This window comes from Anneissia japonica, unplaced genomic scaffold (assembly GCF_011630105.1).
Source record: "Anneissia japonica isolate Jap-2015-1 unplaced genomic scaffold, ASM1163010v1 scaffold284860_len1800451_cov186, whole genome shotgun sequence".
Classification (NCBI taxonomy): Eukaryota; Metazoa; Echinodermata; class Crinoidea; order Comatulida; family Comatulidae; genus Anneissia; species Anneissia japonica.
Window position 1 is genome coordinate 1,157,282 of NW_022706010.1, and position 15,660 is coordinate 1,172,941.

At 32.6% G+C, this 15,660-nt stretch overlaps 1 protein-coding gene across 1 annotated transcript in view; it reads left to right on the plus strand.

The window, feature by feature from the left end:
- The first annotated feature begins 6,927 nt into the window (after positions 1–6,927).
- The window catches only part of LOC117105991 (histone deacetylase 4-like), a 69,360-nt gene continuing 60,627 nt past the window's right edge, over positions 6,928–15,660 (plus strand). The window contains exon 1 of the mRNA XM_033247294.1: positions 6,928–7,198. Within this exon, the coding sequence (XP_033103185.1) occupies positions 7,099–7,198 (100 nt within the window). The 5' untranslated portion in view covers positions 6,928–7,098. The remainder of the gene's footprint in view (positions 7,199–15,660) is intronic.

Below are 15,660 nucleotides of genomic sequence, written 5' to 3' on the forward strand. Positions count from 1 at the left end.
ATTATATATTTTAAACTTAAATTTTATTATATTTTCAGTGTACTTTTTAGTTCCTATGCATCTAATGCAATAGGAACTATTGTAATCACTTTTCATTTTCCTTTGTTTTTTATTGTGTGTATTATGTGTGTGCGTGTGTGTGTAGACATTTATACAAATGCGCATGCTTCAAAGAAAAAGTTTTCCGACATTTTGTGTTACCTCGCGATGCAAAGTTCGATGTGAAGTTTCTGCAAAGTTCAGTCAGGGTTCACGCTAAAACCAAGTGGCCATAAATAAGTTTGTTTCTCAGCAATTCATCCGTAAGTCTTGATAAAAATGCTTTTGATATAGGTTATTATTAGGCAGTGTTTATTAAATGATATAAAAGGAGGTTGGGGAGGTTATAGCCTCAAATTGTTTTTTAAATGTGTTTGCCGCTCAGGGATAAGAAAATTACATTGAAGCTACAATGATGATGTCACGATTGACTTACTGTGTAAACTACAGTCTACTGTAGGTCTATTTAATTACATGGATCCTGATTAATTAAAGCTCTACAAAAGTTTGGTATTTTTTGTACTATTTTTTTTCATTTTTAAAAAATATTTATTTCCAGAACCAAAAAATATTTTTCTCTTTTTTTCCTTCTTTTCTTATAGAGTGGCAAATTTTTATTTACCCTTTTTTTAAACAGTAGTTCGACTGTATCTATACTTGTTTCTGTATAATTTATACTTTGTTTTTTAATTCAATAGCATTCTTTAAATGATTATCGTTATTATTCTTCCTTTGACTACTATTTTAAGAGGGAAGAATGCAAATCCAGGCCATAAAAACCGTCTTCCTGAAAGTAATAATAAAAGAGTTGTTTGTAAGGCTCCGGTGTCATAACCATTATTCTTACCATTTTTTGATGTTGCCCATTACTTTTTTATTACCGATAATTAAGCATGTGTTGATACTATACTATAAAAGGTTGACATAGTAGTTATAACATTGTAGTCAATTCAGTCCGACTCAGTGTTCAAAAAATCCATTTTAGATCCCTTAGCCATTTGGCTACAGGCATAAGGGAATTTCATATTTTTTCACTTGTCCCTGGACAAGTACCCTTGAAAAATAAAGTATTTTTGCTGTGGCCCTACAACATTAATAGGCTTACATGCATACTGCATTGATCATGCAAAATGTTTTTCTTTCTTTTTGTAATTTGCAAGAATTTCAATAATGTATAATATGTAAAAATTCAAATAAAATAAACATTATTAATAATATTCTATGTATGTAAGAGTGCGTTGATTGTTTACTAACTTCAGATGTATTTTTTTTTTTTTTTTTTTTTTTTTTGAGGATACAAAAAACTAATTTAAATTGAACGGGAAACCTCTAGAAAAATAGATGCACAGAATCGTAAATACCTGTGTTCCTACTATCAAGACCTCAATTTGCTCCAAAATTTCTGTGGAAATCGGCTCATATATTTTCGAAATGCGTCAACAGATTTCTGGGCCTAATATTTTACGCAGGATATATTTTACAGCCTGACACATCCTCATTTCATTTATTGCTTACCTCTCGAGTTTTAACGAAAGACAAGCACTGTAGGCATAACTCTGATCATGGGCCGAGGGGACGATTCCCTTCTAGAGAATCTCTGAGACGGCAAAATTTTTGAGACGTGAAACTGATTCAAATATAGGCCCTAAACCCTCAATTTTTAAAACCAGTTTTACAAGATTTGAGTTTTATATGCACATTATCTCCATCACTTAGCAGTGAATGATTTTTTAATTACTTTAACAACTTTAAATCCCAAGAACTCATTTTCAATCTTTACTGCAGAAAATAACAAATTTTATATTGAGTAAGCCTACATTTTTTCTTTTAAACCGTCAATAAATCGCGGGAGTGTTGGGGACTGTTAACTTGATGCAAGCAGTGCTGTGCGTAACTATGGCATAGTCGATTTTCTGCTTGATATTTCTTTGTGCGCCGACAATTTGTCAATGAAATACGTTGGGCATTGTCAAGATTCGGATCTTTTATAATTACTGTAAAAGCATTACGCATTACATGGTGAAGTGCATGTAAACTTCTGGCTACTACAATGAAACAATGAAACACCGTATTCTTAATCTAAGGAAATCTCCATTTCTTGCTAGGTTTAGTTTTAGTTTTAATAATAAAATCTAATAAAATAAAATACTTGAGTATATTTATTTATTTCAATCAATCATTTTGTTATTATGGTGACTTACAACAGTCGATATTGAGCTAAAAATATTGGTAATTCTAGGCTTAAGTCATTACTACTCACAGTCTACTGTGCGAAGTACGCTGCATCACGCTGCAACGCATCATGTTTTATAAACAAAAACAGAACTGGAGAAATACAAAGTAAGGGCAGATGACGTATGCCTTTCTACAGTTAAATTCTAGTAAAGAAATTACTTACAACTCATGTTTTTGGCTACGTTCAGACTTGGAGATAAGCCAGGCTTGAGTTAAGCCCGGCTCAACGTTAAGCCCGGCTTAACATTGTCGGACGTTCAGACTAGCGGGTTTAGCCAGGCGAGAATTTGCATAATAATGAACTGTAACCAGACGTCGAACAGCAAGTGTCAACCAGCAACCACGTGTGTTTTGTTGCAACATCGAAAATGAAGCTGCTCACATGACTTCGTTTGAGGACTGAACTGCCGAAAAATAGTTAGTTATTGTTTTGAGCGATGCAGGTACAAATAGAAACAACGTGTTCCAAAATTGTTTATGAATGAACGTAATTATGGAAATACTTATTTAGACAGCCCAAACCATTGCTTGAATGTCGTAGAAAATGTAGTAGGAATCCCAGGACAGCACTGTAGAGAGTATAATTAAAAATACTAGGCCTACAAACTGGTCCTACTTTAGGCTAATTAATTGGGCTAGCCTGGGCCTAAACCTAGACAACAATAATCGCTGCTCCTGTTTACAACAGGTTTATGTTTGTCCAGGGCATCTGTCAAATGACCTACACGACTACAAGATTTTTTAAAATGTGGATTTTATCGCCAGTTTGGCTATCACCTGTTTCTACGCTGGTAGTCATGATGGCAATGAGAATGGCGAAACTACTTGCCACGATTCATTTTTTTGTCGCCAATGGCGACATGGCGATCATATTTTTTTAGCAATGCCTACCAGTTTTTATAGAACTATGCAATATACAAAAAAAAAATCCCTCAAAAACCAAAAGATTGTTTATATAAGCATGTGCCTAGCAGTTGCATTTTTAATATTTGAGAATGTATGGAATAATAAATTAATAGATAAGATTAAAAAGGAATCTTAAATTTTTATAGTTTAATCCACAATCAGTCGTTAGGCCAGTATTTGGGTATTAAAGTTGCCATTGTAATGAATAATTGAATCTGATCCAACCGGCTTTGCCTCTTTCTCGCCATTACCAATTAGTACACCTTTGCACACCCTTTTATCCCCTCTATCCCCCTCTCCCCATGGCAGTCTTAGATATTGAACAACATAACTTTTGTGATCGGATAGGCTCTTCCGTTACCATTAGTAACCCATCACCAGAAGTAGGCACAAAATGCCTGCTGGAAAATTTAAAATGTATTTTAAATACTCTATCCAATTTCTTGTACTCATACAGTAGAATATAAAATCCTACAAAATGATCAATTAAAAACAAATTGACACAGGTTTAGTCATGTTTGATGTTTTGGTAATCAAAAATTGAGTCATTTACATATAATACATGTAATTTTAATCTTGTGTAATTTTACCAATTTGTTTACTCACTGTACAGAATATAATATCATATAATAAATTCATACACTTGCGTTTAGTCACGTTTTACATGACTGTTTGGTGATAAAAATTTGAAACATTAAAAAAAAATTTGCATTTAAATTCTTCCGTAGTGCTTAATATTTTTTTAACTCGGGTGTTAAGAATATAAAATTCTATATATTCCAAGGTTAACGAGCCAATGGACATATGTTTTTTCACGTTTGGCATGACTGGTGGAAGATAAAAACAATATTACATGTATTTATAAAATCTTCTATACATAATCCAATTTTAGTATTTACAAAGAATACAAAGAAATATTGTGTATTGATTTTCTTGAAATACCACAGTGAACAATTTGTGGTAAGTTCCACGTGATTATTCGTGAAAATATGACAATAAAACATGTAGGCCTATATTAAGTCTTCCAAAGTATTTTTCCCTGGAAAGAAGAACATCCTTCCAATTTTACCACTTATGCTTTTGAGTCTGTGATAGATTTTAGTATGTTTTCAATAATGAACAGTTATATTTGGTCAATGAATACTTAATAGACTGCAGAAGGTAATGGTTAAACATGGTTCACCAGCCCAAAATTGCATAAGGCTGAATACATAAGAACAATAAAAAATATTACATATGCAAGGATGGCCAAAACATTGTTGATTTTGGGTGAAAGAATGGGTTGGTAGTCAAAAAGTTGGTTGGTAGTCAAACTTCTGCAATTGGGATTTAGATATGCTAGCATCTGATTGGTTGTTTATAAGAACGAAGTCAATTTGCTAACTTTTAGCGGCCACAATTTGTTAACCGATCCTGATCTCCCGATTATTAGCCTATTTCAATAGGGCGTTCTCAAACGCAGTGCTAATGGTTAAGCTAACGATTAGCTTCCCATCATGGTCAGAATACTAGTGTAAACCTGGCATTTATGATCTGCAATGGCAAACTCTACAATTGATGAAAGTTGTTATGTAGTGTGAACAGGTTGTCTAAACCTACATTTGGCAACCCGTGGGTCGTGAATGAATTGTTGAGGGTCGTCGGATTGCATCTGGGTCCCAAAAGAACTATACAAAAAGTCTTAAGTGTTAAAATTAAATACTTTAAAAATTAGAAGATTTCCTTGAAAACATCATTTAAACAAAACATTTGATGAAATTTTGTCTATTGTCTTCAGTTTGCCCCGGCAGTGTAATCCCAGTCAGACTGCTGTTTGTTGAATAGTGTTTATGCTTCAAAATATACAGAAATATTTGCGGTGTTTTCACTCATTCACATCCTCAGCTCCGTATTTGGCTAGTTTACTAAAATTAGTGGGCATAATGGAATCAAAACATGACAAAGGTGTTAACAACCAATGTCAAAATTAACGCGGTTAGATTAAAATGATGGAAATCAACAAATCATGAAATAAAATTGAAAACATGCTTTAGGTGATTATTTTCTTTAATAAGTATGCTTTCCAAATATATTTTTGTCACGAGACAGTACTTTGATAAAGTACAGTAGAACCCCTATTAAGGGGACACCCTCTGGACTTCTCAATAAGTGTGTACCCACTATTAAGAGGACACAAGCCAAAGCTTAAATTGTACCTTTAAATTACAATTTTCATTTTTATTAAAAATGAGTTACAGTTGAATTATAAATAATTTATATCAATAATTTGCAATGCAAAATACATTTAAATATGAAATTAGCAGTAATGTAGTTAAAACTACAATGATCATATTATGTTCCGATATTTGGAGATGCAAATTTAATGACCAAATATTCTATTTTTTAAAGCTTTCTGTTGGATGCATGCAAGAGTAACGACTTCAAAATAAGGGTGCATGTTATTGTTATGATATAAATTAGAATCTTATATGAAATTATACAAACAAAGAATCCCCATGGTTAGAGGTAAAATTTGACAAGATTGATGGGAAATAGGCCTATGCCGATGTTCGCACTAAGGATTCAGTAGAAAACATTCTTTTTTGATGTGAAGTTTTTTGCTCAAAAGGTGTCAAAGTATATAGTTTTTTTAAATTTTAGACTGCTGTAGTTTTTCGATACTGTACAATGATACAAAAATCAATTGTCCCCTACTAGGAGTTGAATATGAATTTATTTGATCATTTGGCACACCCAGAGAGTGTGTTCCTTTCCCAATAATATGAGTGTCCCTGTAATAGGGGTTGGCAGTAGTATTGAAAGAAATAATTCTCATTTCACAGAAAAGTGTCCACTGAATAGGGGTGTCCCAAAGTAGGGTTTTGCTGTATTACATTGGTTGTATAATTTGTAATTTTGACGATAATTCTATGATAACTGGAGGTCTTGGGTTGTGGAAAGCTATGCCCAAAAATTTGGGGTCATAAAGAGTGAATGCTTGCCGACCGTAGGTCTAAACAGGGGTGTGTCTGAGTGTTCCTCACTGAATATGTCTTGTGGAGGCCTAGAATTGCACTTTCCCACATTCTTCAGTTGTATATTATCTGCACATTCTTCAGTTGTATATTATCTGGTAACAAATGTAAGCTACTAAAGTAAAACCCTCTTACAATTTACAAGGCATCTTGACTTATATTCTAATAGATCAGTTCATGGAGGTATGACTAGCGAATTTTTGGGGAAGTGTGGAAGTGGCTAGCTAAAATATATACACCCTTTGGCCTAGGTCCACTCATCACCAGTTTAATATTAATGACAAAGGTTTCTTAGTCTTGGGTGCAATTCTTTTTACGTCACCTGGTATTTTCTATTGGTTAGTGAGTGAGAATTCTACAATCTCTAGCATAAATATCATTGAATTTTATTTTGTACAAAATAAACACACAAGCTACACAAATAACTTTTGTTAACGTTAGTTCTTGTTTTGATCTTGTTGAAAATTGATCTCCTAACATATCGTTCTTCTCTTATTAAAGGATTGGCCCAAACATGATAATCAATTAGCCATTAAATAATGCTTCAACTCATCTGTAAAAAATACATCCCCGTTGATAATGGAAGAGTCCACTTCCCCTGAATGATGTCTTGAACCTTTGGGTTATGACTAGGGCAATTTGTAAATATATTAAGCAAGTAATTAACTAGGCTTCGGTGCTATTTATAGCGCCAAGTGTCAGTGTGCAATCCTAGATAAAGAATCTTTTTATATTTAGGCCATAACATGAGTCAGGTCTGTGTCGAAGGGACAACACAACCTTTGGAAGCTTACTCAGTCTATGGATTTCAATCTATGAGTACTTGTTTTTTTTGTATGAACCGAAGGTGTACAGTTAGTAAGCTTTTTAGTCTTGGTAGCACTTCTTAACAGTCAGGTTTATAATGCCAGAGCTGTGTAAACCTACAGAGGCCAGCATGCTCAATGTGGACAATACTCGGAGCGCTAATAATCTTAAACGCAGGTCAGAGAGACGTGTCAGATGTAAGTTACACTAGTTTTCCCTTCATTCTTCAATATGTCAGTGAGATGTATGGCCTCATGTCTTATAAATAATATTAAAAGTATATTAAAGGTAATGTCAAACATTCATGATTGATTGATTAATTGATTGATTGATTGATTGATTGATTGATTGATTGATTGATTGATGCATAAAGTGAATTATGGCATCAAACTCAAGTAACTAGTGGTATAAATAATAAAACGTTAAAAAAAATGGTGAAAGGATGGGGATCATGGAAATGAGAGGGGAGGGGGTTTGCAGCTCCCTGTCTGTTTTGTGCATTTCCCATTGCAAATATATTGTTTAGACTTCATAAAAATTTAATATGGTTGAATATTTTACATTTGTAAGGTATCATGTGATATGATACTGTACCAACGAGAAACTCCTTTTTTCAAAGAAGATATTAATCAATGTTTATCAAATTATAGCCTTTAGGAATATGATTATCGAAATTAACTTGTTTATAAGGGTAAAACTTTGTTCTCAACACGGGTGGTGTTTTTTGTTCATTCTTTCCTTTGACCTAGGTCAATGATACTTTTAATTTTTGATGTTTTTTAAATATTTTTTTATTCTTTCCTGAATCGATTTGCTGTCATTTTTCATTGTGTTACATACAGTACTTTTAAATAAGAGAGTACTGTACTAAATTTGTCTGTCACATTCATGTCCACGTGAATTTGCTTATTAATGAACATATCTGATGGCCTACACAGTTCTATACTGTACTTTACCACCATATTTCTGTATTTTATAGTAAGTTAAGAAACAGTAAAAATTATATTTTCATGTTATAATCGTCTGCCTGTTTGATAGTGTTTTTTTAAGCCTGAACATTATTCCATGCACATGCTATTTTTGTATTTTAATTCACTTGTTTATGGAATTTGTAATAGCTTAAAACTAGTCATTTCCTGACGTTTCTTTAATGCAGACTTATTATTCTTCCGTAAATAAAAGGTCAGATCTGCTGACTATAACATTGTTCAGGCTGAAAAAGCATAATGACACCTATAGAAGCATATTTATTAAATATTTTTTACATTCATTTTTCCACACATACATTGTATAAAAAAAATGTTAATGGTGTGACAGAAAGCAACATGTTTTTTTTAAAGAATGTATTATTTAAATGTTTTTAGCACTCTAATATCTAGCCAAGAAAAACAATTTTTGAAATGCTTTGAATGAAACATTGTCTTGTCTTACCTTTACTAAAGAAATTGGATTGTATGTTGTATGTTTAAGACTATTTTATTATATTTCTATTCAAAGCTTCCTAATATTTTTATACTGATATCTTCCTCTATTTGTATTTTTGAAGCTTTTGATCTGTAAGATATACCGCCTACATCAGCTAAAAGACTTTCAATAAAATTAAATCTTTGATATGGTTTGTATATATTTAAATAAATTAATTGAACCAATCAATAGCCCAGTTAATGGGATCAGATATGATATTTTAGTAACTTTTTAAAACATAGATCAATCCAAATAATATAGAGATCCCAGTATTTTGTTCATTATTAATATATTAACCTTTAAGCTTATGAAAAGATGTAAAATTTTAAAATATTAATATTGTTTTATCTTTGTTTATGTTTGGAAAATCATTTCAATTCCTCGGTGATGATTTACTGTAGGAATAATGTTCTTTTGCCATGGCAATTCCAAAGTGGTATTACAGTAGATTATTAATTATGAGTTTAGCCCTAAAGTTGGTAACAGTAACATCTCCCAATTTGCACATCTAACTATTCTCTTAGAAGAGCTGTACAGGGTGAAGCCTTGCTTATGAAAGCCAACCTGACAAGGCAATTTCAGTCACAAATTATTTGTTTTCACTGTTTTCTAAAGAAGCAGATAAATATTTTTTTCTTTAAAGGAAGTTTTATGTCTATTAATTGGTTAAAATATTTTCTTTAATGCCTGATGTAACATTTTATACCCAGTAATATTTTGATGTTTTATGCATTTGAAATGTTCTGGTATTTAGAAAGGTTGCTTGTATTAATGTATTGATATCATTGTCACAAAAAAGCTTCGTAAAATAGAGCTTTGTATATGGTTTATAATTGTAAGATGTTACTTGGGACTGTTATGTACAGTATTGTGGAAATCATTTTGAACTGGGAAAATGGTATCTCATCATGTTTTTTTTTTGCAAACCTGAATAAGAAACTATTTTCTTTTTTGGTTCTAATATTAGATGATGTAAAGGTAATAATTTTTGATAGATCTTAGCATTAGATCATCTGGATTAGATAAAGTATAAGTGCATCCAGAAATGACGTATTGTTCGATTTTTCATAAGAACTATAGATTTTATGACAGAATTGTTACGCACAGCGATGATATTTTTAGCAACACATTACCTGGGTATTGTCAGTTGAAATGCGGATTTGTTTCACATGGTAATTATCAAGAAACTAACTCATCAACCTTGTAAATTGTAATTATTTATCCGAACTTAAATTTTTTTTTTTTTATAGATCCTAATGTTTGCTTGTAATTTCTATGTACACTTGCTATTTTAGATATTATTACTATCATATAATCTACTACAGTATGTCACTGATTGGTTAGTATTTTTTATTGTTAATATAATAATAATAATAATAATAATAATAATAATAATAATAATAATAATAACCATCTTTAACATTTACCTTTACCAGTGTTATCCAAATTAAAACATTTTTACTGGTAAATTTGTCCACAAAAATCTAGCTATGTGTGCAGTGTGAGTTGCTCCTTTTGAGTGGGGCTTAATCACTTGAAGAAAACAACACATAGTCTAGGCCAAGTCCTAGACTGGTATAATGTCCCTTTATTGAAAGATAGCTAGACCACCTAGGCCTTTCAGTGGTTTTTGTGTCTACTGCCCTCTGGGCAATAGACACCTTCTTGGTATCCTGGTCAATCCGGAAGCGTAAAGTTGACATTGTGAGCGTAAGTTGACATTCACAAAAGTGTGAAGTAAAATCGGGAAGTGTAAAGTTGACATTATGTCATATTCGTGACGTGTGATATGATGTGATAGTACTACTACCCGTAAATTCGGTCGTGTGTGGTACGATGCATTGCTAGCCAATTCTTCATTATATATATGAGGCGCACAGTTCCGAAAGTTGGAAGTTAAAATTAAATCGAGTAGAAGTGGTTAAACGGGTCAACAGTTGAACTCAGCTTAGGTCAAGACTGTTTTGCTTGTGGTTATTTCAATTTTTTTCCTACCCTAACTTGGTGGTTTTGGAGTTGATGCGAGCTTATTAACAATATCAATCATCAGTCAGTCTGCACAAATTGGAAAGCCTGGATAATAATAAAAGCACCGTTTCTATTAAATTTGGCAGTAGACACACGCTCCCGCTGGGAGCCTATTTTTTAATTTTACAAACACAAAATTTTTACCGGTTGACTGGTTATTTTTACCGGTAAAATTGACTGCCAAAATGGCTTCTGGAGAACCCTCTTTACAAGATCTGTGTTTATAACACACTATGTATTTATCACAGTGGGATTACATCCCAGTTGAGTGGGATCCTGTCCCAGTTCCGTAGGATCCCATTCCAGTTGGTTGGGATCCCACTATTAGACAAAATTTCACTGAGATTTCTTTATTCACCTCAGTGAGATATATTTATGACAGTGCAATCCCACTTTCAAGACAAAATTCCACTAAAATTCTACATTCATCCCAGTTCGATAGGTAAGTCCCAGTGGGATAGACACGTAGTGGGATCCCACTGGATACAACACCCCAATACGTGTGTTACACACCGAAAGTATCGTATGGTGCAATTTATTTTGAGATACACTGTCAAACCAACAGTGCAACTCTACTCTCCTTCCGCTGCATTTGCATGGTTTGTTTTTTGGAAGAGGAGTGGATTATTTATAGTTGATTGATTGTGTTAATATTCCCTTAATATTTTCTCTCATAATCCTATTTTGTTGTTACTTCATTAATTATTGTATTTACCATTGCTAACGGTTGGGTATCATGGGAGACGACGATCTTTTGACTGTATCTGTCTGATGATAGGCTAGTCAGACAGACGAATAGAGGGGGAAGCCCATAGGCTTGCAGAACAACAAGACAACGAAGGACATGTGCTTGATTTCTTTGCGTTACTTACCGAGTGATAGTTACAAAGAAACTATTATAATCTATAATAATATTAATTCATTTGGATGTACACTTTTATAATAAATCAGTGGCACTTCAGCCGTGCAATTAACAAAAAAAGACCTAAAAAGTATTAGGTCTATCACAGAAATATACAAATCCAAAATAAAATTACATTACAGTACTAAAAAAGAAAAAAATAGTTCAAGATCAATGAATTGAAACCAACAAAAAGGTAAAATACAATAAAATCATTAAATACATCCAGCGATACTTTTTATTTTACCGAAATAGCGACCTGTCGAGTTGATTAATTAACACCCGCCATAGTCTGAGGGAACAAGTAGGCATCGCCAGGGTCACGAACCAGCCAAATTTGGCGATTCCTCAAGTAGACTCTTTTCCAGATGGTTTGGTAATCACACAAAATCCAAACTTGTTTATACAACACACTGAACTTTGCCGCGCTGATAAGGCATGTAATGGCGTGTTGTATGAACGGGCCCTAAGTTACCAAATTCTTCACTGCTCTAACTTTTCTGATAAATTTTCTCAATGTACCATGCTGGTGTATCCGGGTACATTAGGTGCCTTTATTTTTATTGTTACATTGCCTTTTTTTTTAAACAAAAGTTTAATATTAATAACTTAATACAAAGATGAATTAATGTATACATAACATGTAAAGTATGCTATGCCTTTATAATTTGTATTTTCATTAATTATTCACTTTTTAAATGTTTATAATAGTTTGCACTATTGTATAATTAATGATAATGCTTTATTTATTTCAACATGCAAAACTTGATTCACACAAGGGTGTTTTTCATCAAGGCCATGCAATGCCATCATAAATAATAATAATAATTCCATACTTCTATAGCACATTCCGCAAAAAAGCCTCAATGCGTTTTACAAAAAGAAAAGATAACAGCAGTAAACAATTTTGACTTAAACTACGGTACTTAAACTAAAACAGTTCAGAAAAAGCATTTGCGCTATCGGTATAAGTATCCAGAACAAGGCTCCACCCACCGATGTTGAAAACAACGTCGCTGTCACACCCGGGTGCACGCAGATACTCCGTTAGGCAGTATGCTTGGCTCCGTCAGGTAGCTTCCACCTCAGAATAAGCCCTCGGCTCTACTGCCGTGCACTGCAAAAGACAACTACGTTGTCTCGAGTAAGGAACAGATGGGGCCCAGCTTTGGACACCCCACAAACAATAGCACATGCATCATTAACCACCCCAGATGAAACAAGGAAAAATACATGCATTTTCAGCATTGTTAAACAGAAAAGTTTTTAGTAGGGTTTTTTGAAGGACTCGATAGAAACAGCCGATTTGATGTACTGAGGAAGTTCATCAAATCAGTATTGGTAGTGGTATAAAAAATGTAGGAAAATTAATAGAAACACAAAGTAGTAATTATATAACAATAATAGAAAGTTAAGGAAAATATTACCTAAATATTTAAAAATCATCGGTGATTTATTCTTTCAGTGTGATGGTTTTCCTACTGGGCCCCTCCCATAGAAGACATAGTGAATTTCATTGAATTTATTAACCTCGTAAAAAAAGTAATAAAGTGAATTTACTTTAGTATTTTCTCTTTGCTTCCCTCTTTTGTTTCACTCTTTTGTGGTTCCCCTTTTTTGTTCCCTAAACCTAGCCTCTCGTATGGTGCATTTTTTTGGGTGATAAAAATTCTTATTGTTACTTAGATTAAGTACCACTTTCAACATAATTTGATTGTTGGTTTAGATATTAGAATTATTTATTTACATACATTGTTAAAACAGTGATGTTAAAAACAGCCATTTTTAATCCACCCTTTAATTCGTTTCTCCAAATGTAAGCTTATAAATTAGCTTTCACCTAGCTCTTTTGAAAATAAATGCTTATACCTTGATTCCCAGGTACCATAATTTAGTTATGCATGATTGAATGCAGATTTTTTTTTTGTATTTCAAAAGATGTGTTTTTACTGTGGAAAATTAAATGTTGTCAAAGCAGAAAAAATGGGAGTTGATTACTTTTGAGATCATCATCATTGTAGAATTTTAGACTCAGATAGCATTGATTGTTTATGTTGTTTTTGTTCTAATATACAATAGCAGTTTCAAAACACTAAATTCATCTATCTAAATGCCAAGGTTACTCGGCTATTATTAGCCCATGATCATGTTCTTGGGGAAAAATGCATAATGGAAAAAATATCTGCTGTGTTGATTAATTTCAATGTTTATTCTTTATTTATGTAATATAGGTTGTTATTTTTATACGTAGTTAATAATAATAATAATAATAGATATAGAATAATAATTATAATATAGTAGAACCCCTCCTTTGCAGCCAACCCTTATTCATGGGACAGGGATACTTTCTGAGTGTGCCAAATGGTCAAATCAGTACATATTTAACCCCTATTAAGGGGAAACTTAATTTGTTTTCTATTGTCACAACAAATACAGCAGTCTCAAAATCATTCAACTTAATATACTGTATTGTCATTGATAGCTTTTTGAATAGGGGTACCCCTGTTCAGGTGACGCCCTTATTAAGGGGACACTTTTATGGGTCAAGAAGGTGTCCCCTTAATAGGGGTTCTACTGTATGGAAGAAGGCCTCTATTCGCTTTACCCTGGTCATTGAGTCATTGTAAAATTATTTATATATAACCTTTTAACTTTAAGAAAAGGTAATAAATGTATAGTATATAGAATTTTAGAATGATAATATTATTTTATCTTTTATGTTCATTTGGCAAGTCTTTATCTAGTGATGGATCAGTACACATTTTTTGAAGAACCACTAAAAGTTTACCCAGGCATAATTTCAGGTTCAAAATGTTCTTAACTGTAATTTGTTCTTATTTTATGTACTTTTCAAAGATAGGAAATTAATATTGTACAACAGCATATGTGGGAAAGACAAGCCAAACCAGTCACTCGTCGCAAATTGTGTTTCAGAGAAAGTGGCCAAAACATGCTGGAATGTCAAATTTAAAAAAATCTATTTTATTGCACTAAACTAACCTTTATATATGCACACATCATTCTATGCTGTTATTTTCCCCATTTTCAATGTTAAAACAACACTTTTTAAGGATTTAAAGGTAGTTTCTGCATGAGAAATGCCTGAAATCATAAACTTTGAAGGTTGATTTCTCATATATTGTTCTTTAAACAGCTGTGTGTTTAAACGCTTGTAACTTCATAAGGAAATGTCCGATTTGAATGATTTGTTTTACCATTTTATAGCTATTATTTTACTCTATAACACTGTATTAATAACTCAAAATCGATTTTTGCGACGAGTGACTGGTTTGGCTTGTCTTTGCCACATATACTGTACTGTATTAAAGAGGATATTACATAAGAGTAGATAAATGATTGATTGATTGATTAATTATTTGAAAGATTAATTGATTGAGTGATAATTAGCTATCATTGACTTCATTAATAATTAATGATTTCCAAAAAAAAAAAAAAAAAAAAAATTCTATAGGAAAAGTAAAAAGTAGCATAAAAATTTGCACAACATAAGTTTTGTTAAAACTGCTAGAATTATCAAATTCTATTTTTATCAACAATTACCAAAGTTTCATTCCCATTTGATTTGTTTCATAATAAGTATTTTTTCAAAATATTTTTCATTAAATCTATTGATGGCCTATTTCTAAGTTAATTTGTAATTTTAACTATTGAATTAGGCATTGGCCAAAAATGAATAGTTATTTATGGAAAAATATAGCAAACATTGATGTGTTTTTACTATTGAATCCCAGTGGTATTGTTTGTAGTAAACCATATCTAATTCAAATGTATTATGTCAGGGAATTTGTTTAGTTAAATTCAAACTAACTCAAGACCGATTCAGTAATGGGTGTCACATGACCTAACATGGGTGTTAGATGTGTATGGTAAGACGGCTCTGTAGAGGTGCTTGTTCACCTGTTCTGTTCTTGCCGTATAAGTTGAATAAAATAAAAATGTAATTGTGTGAGAAATGTTTGTGTTTTGGGTTAGATAGAGGTCCAGCAGGAAACGTGCTCGGCGGCAGTTGGTGTAGGCTTAGGCCTAGGCTGGATCGTTTAGGCCTCACCGAACAAGGGAAGACTATTCTACACTAAGACCTACTTACTACGTGGTTTAATAATAATAATAATAATAATTTGGATTTGTAAAGCGCAAAATACATAGGTCTCTATGCTCTAGAAATTTGCAAATTGAAATAAACTAAAGAGATGAGTCTTGAGACGATTTTTAAATATCTCAACGGAAGGAGACTCACGAACAAAG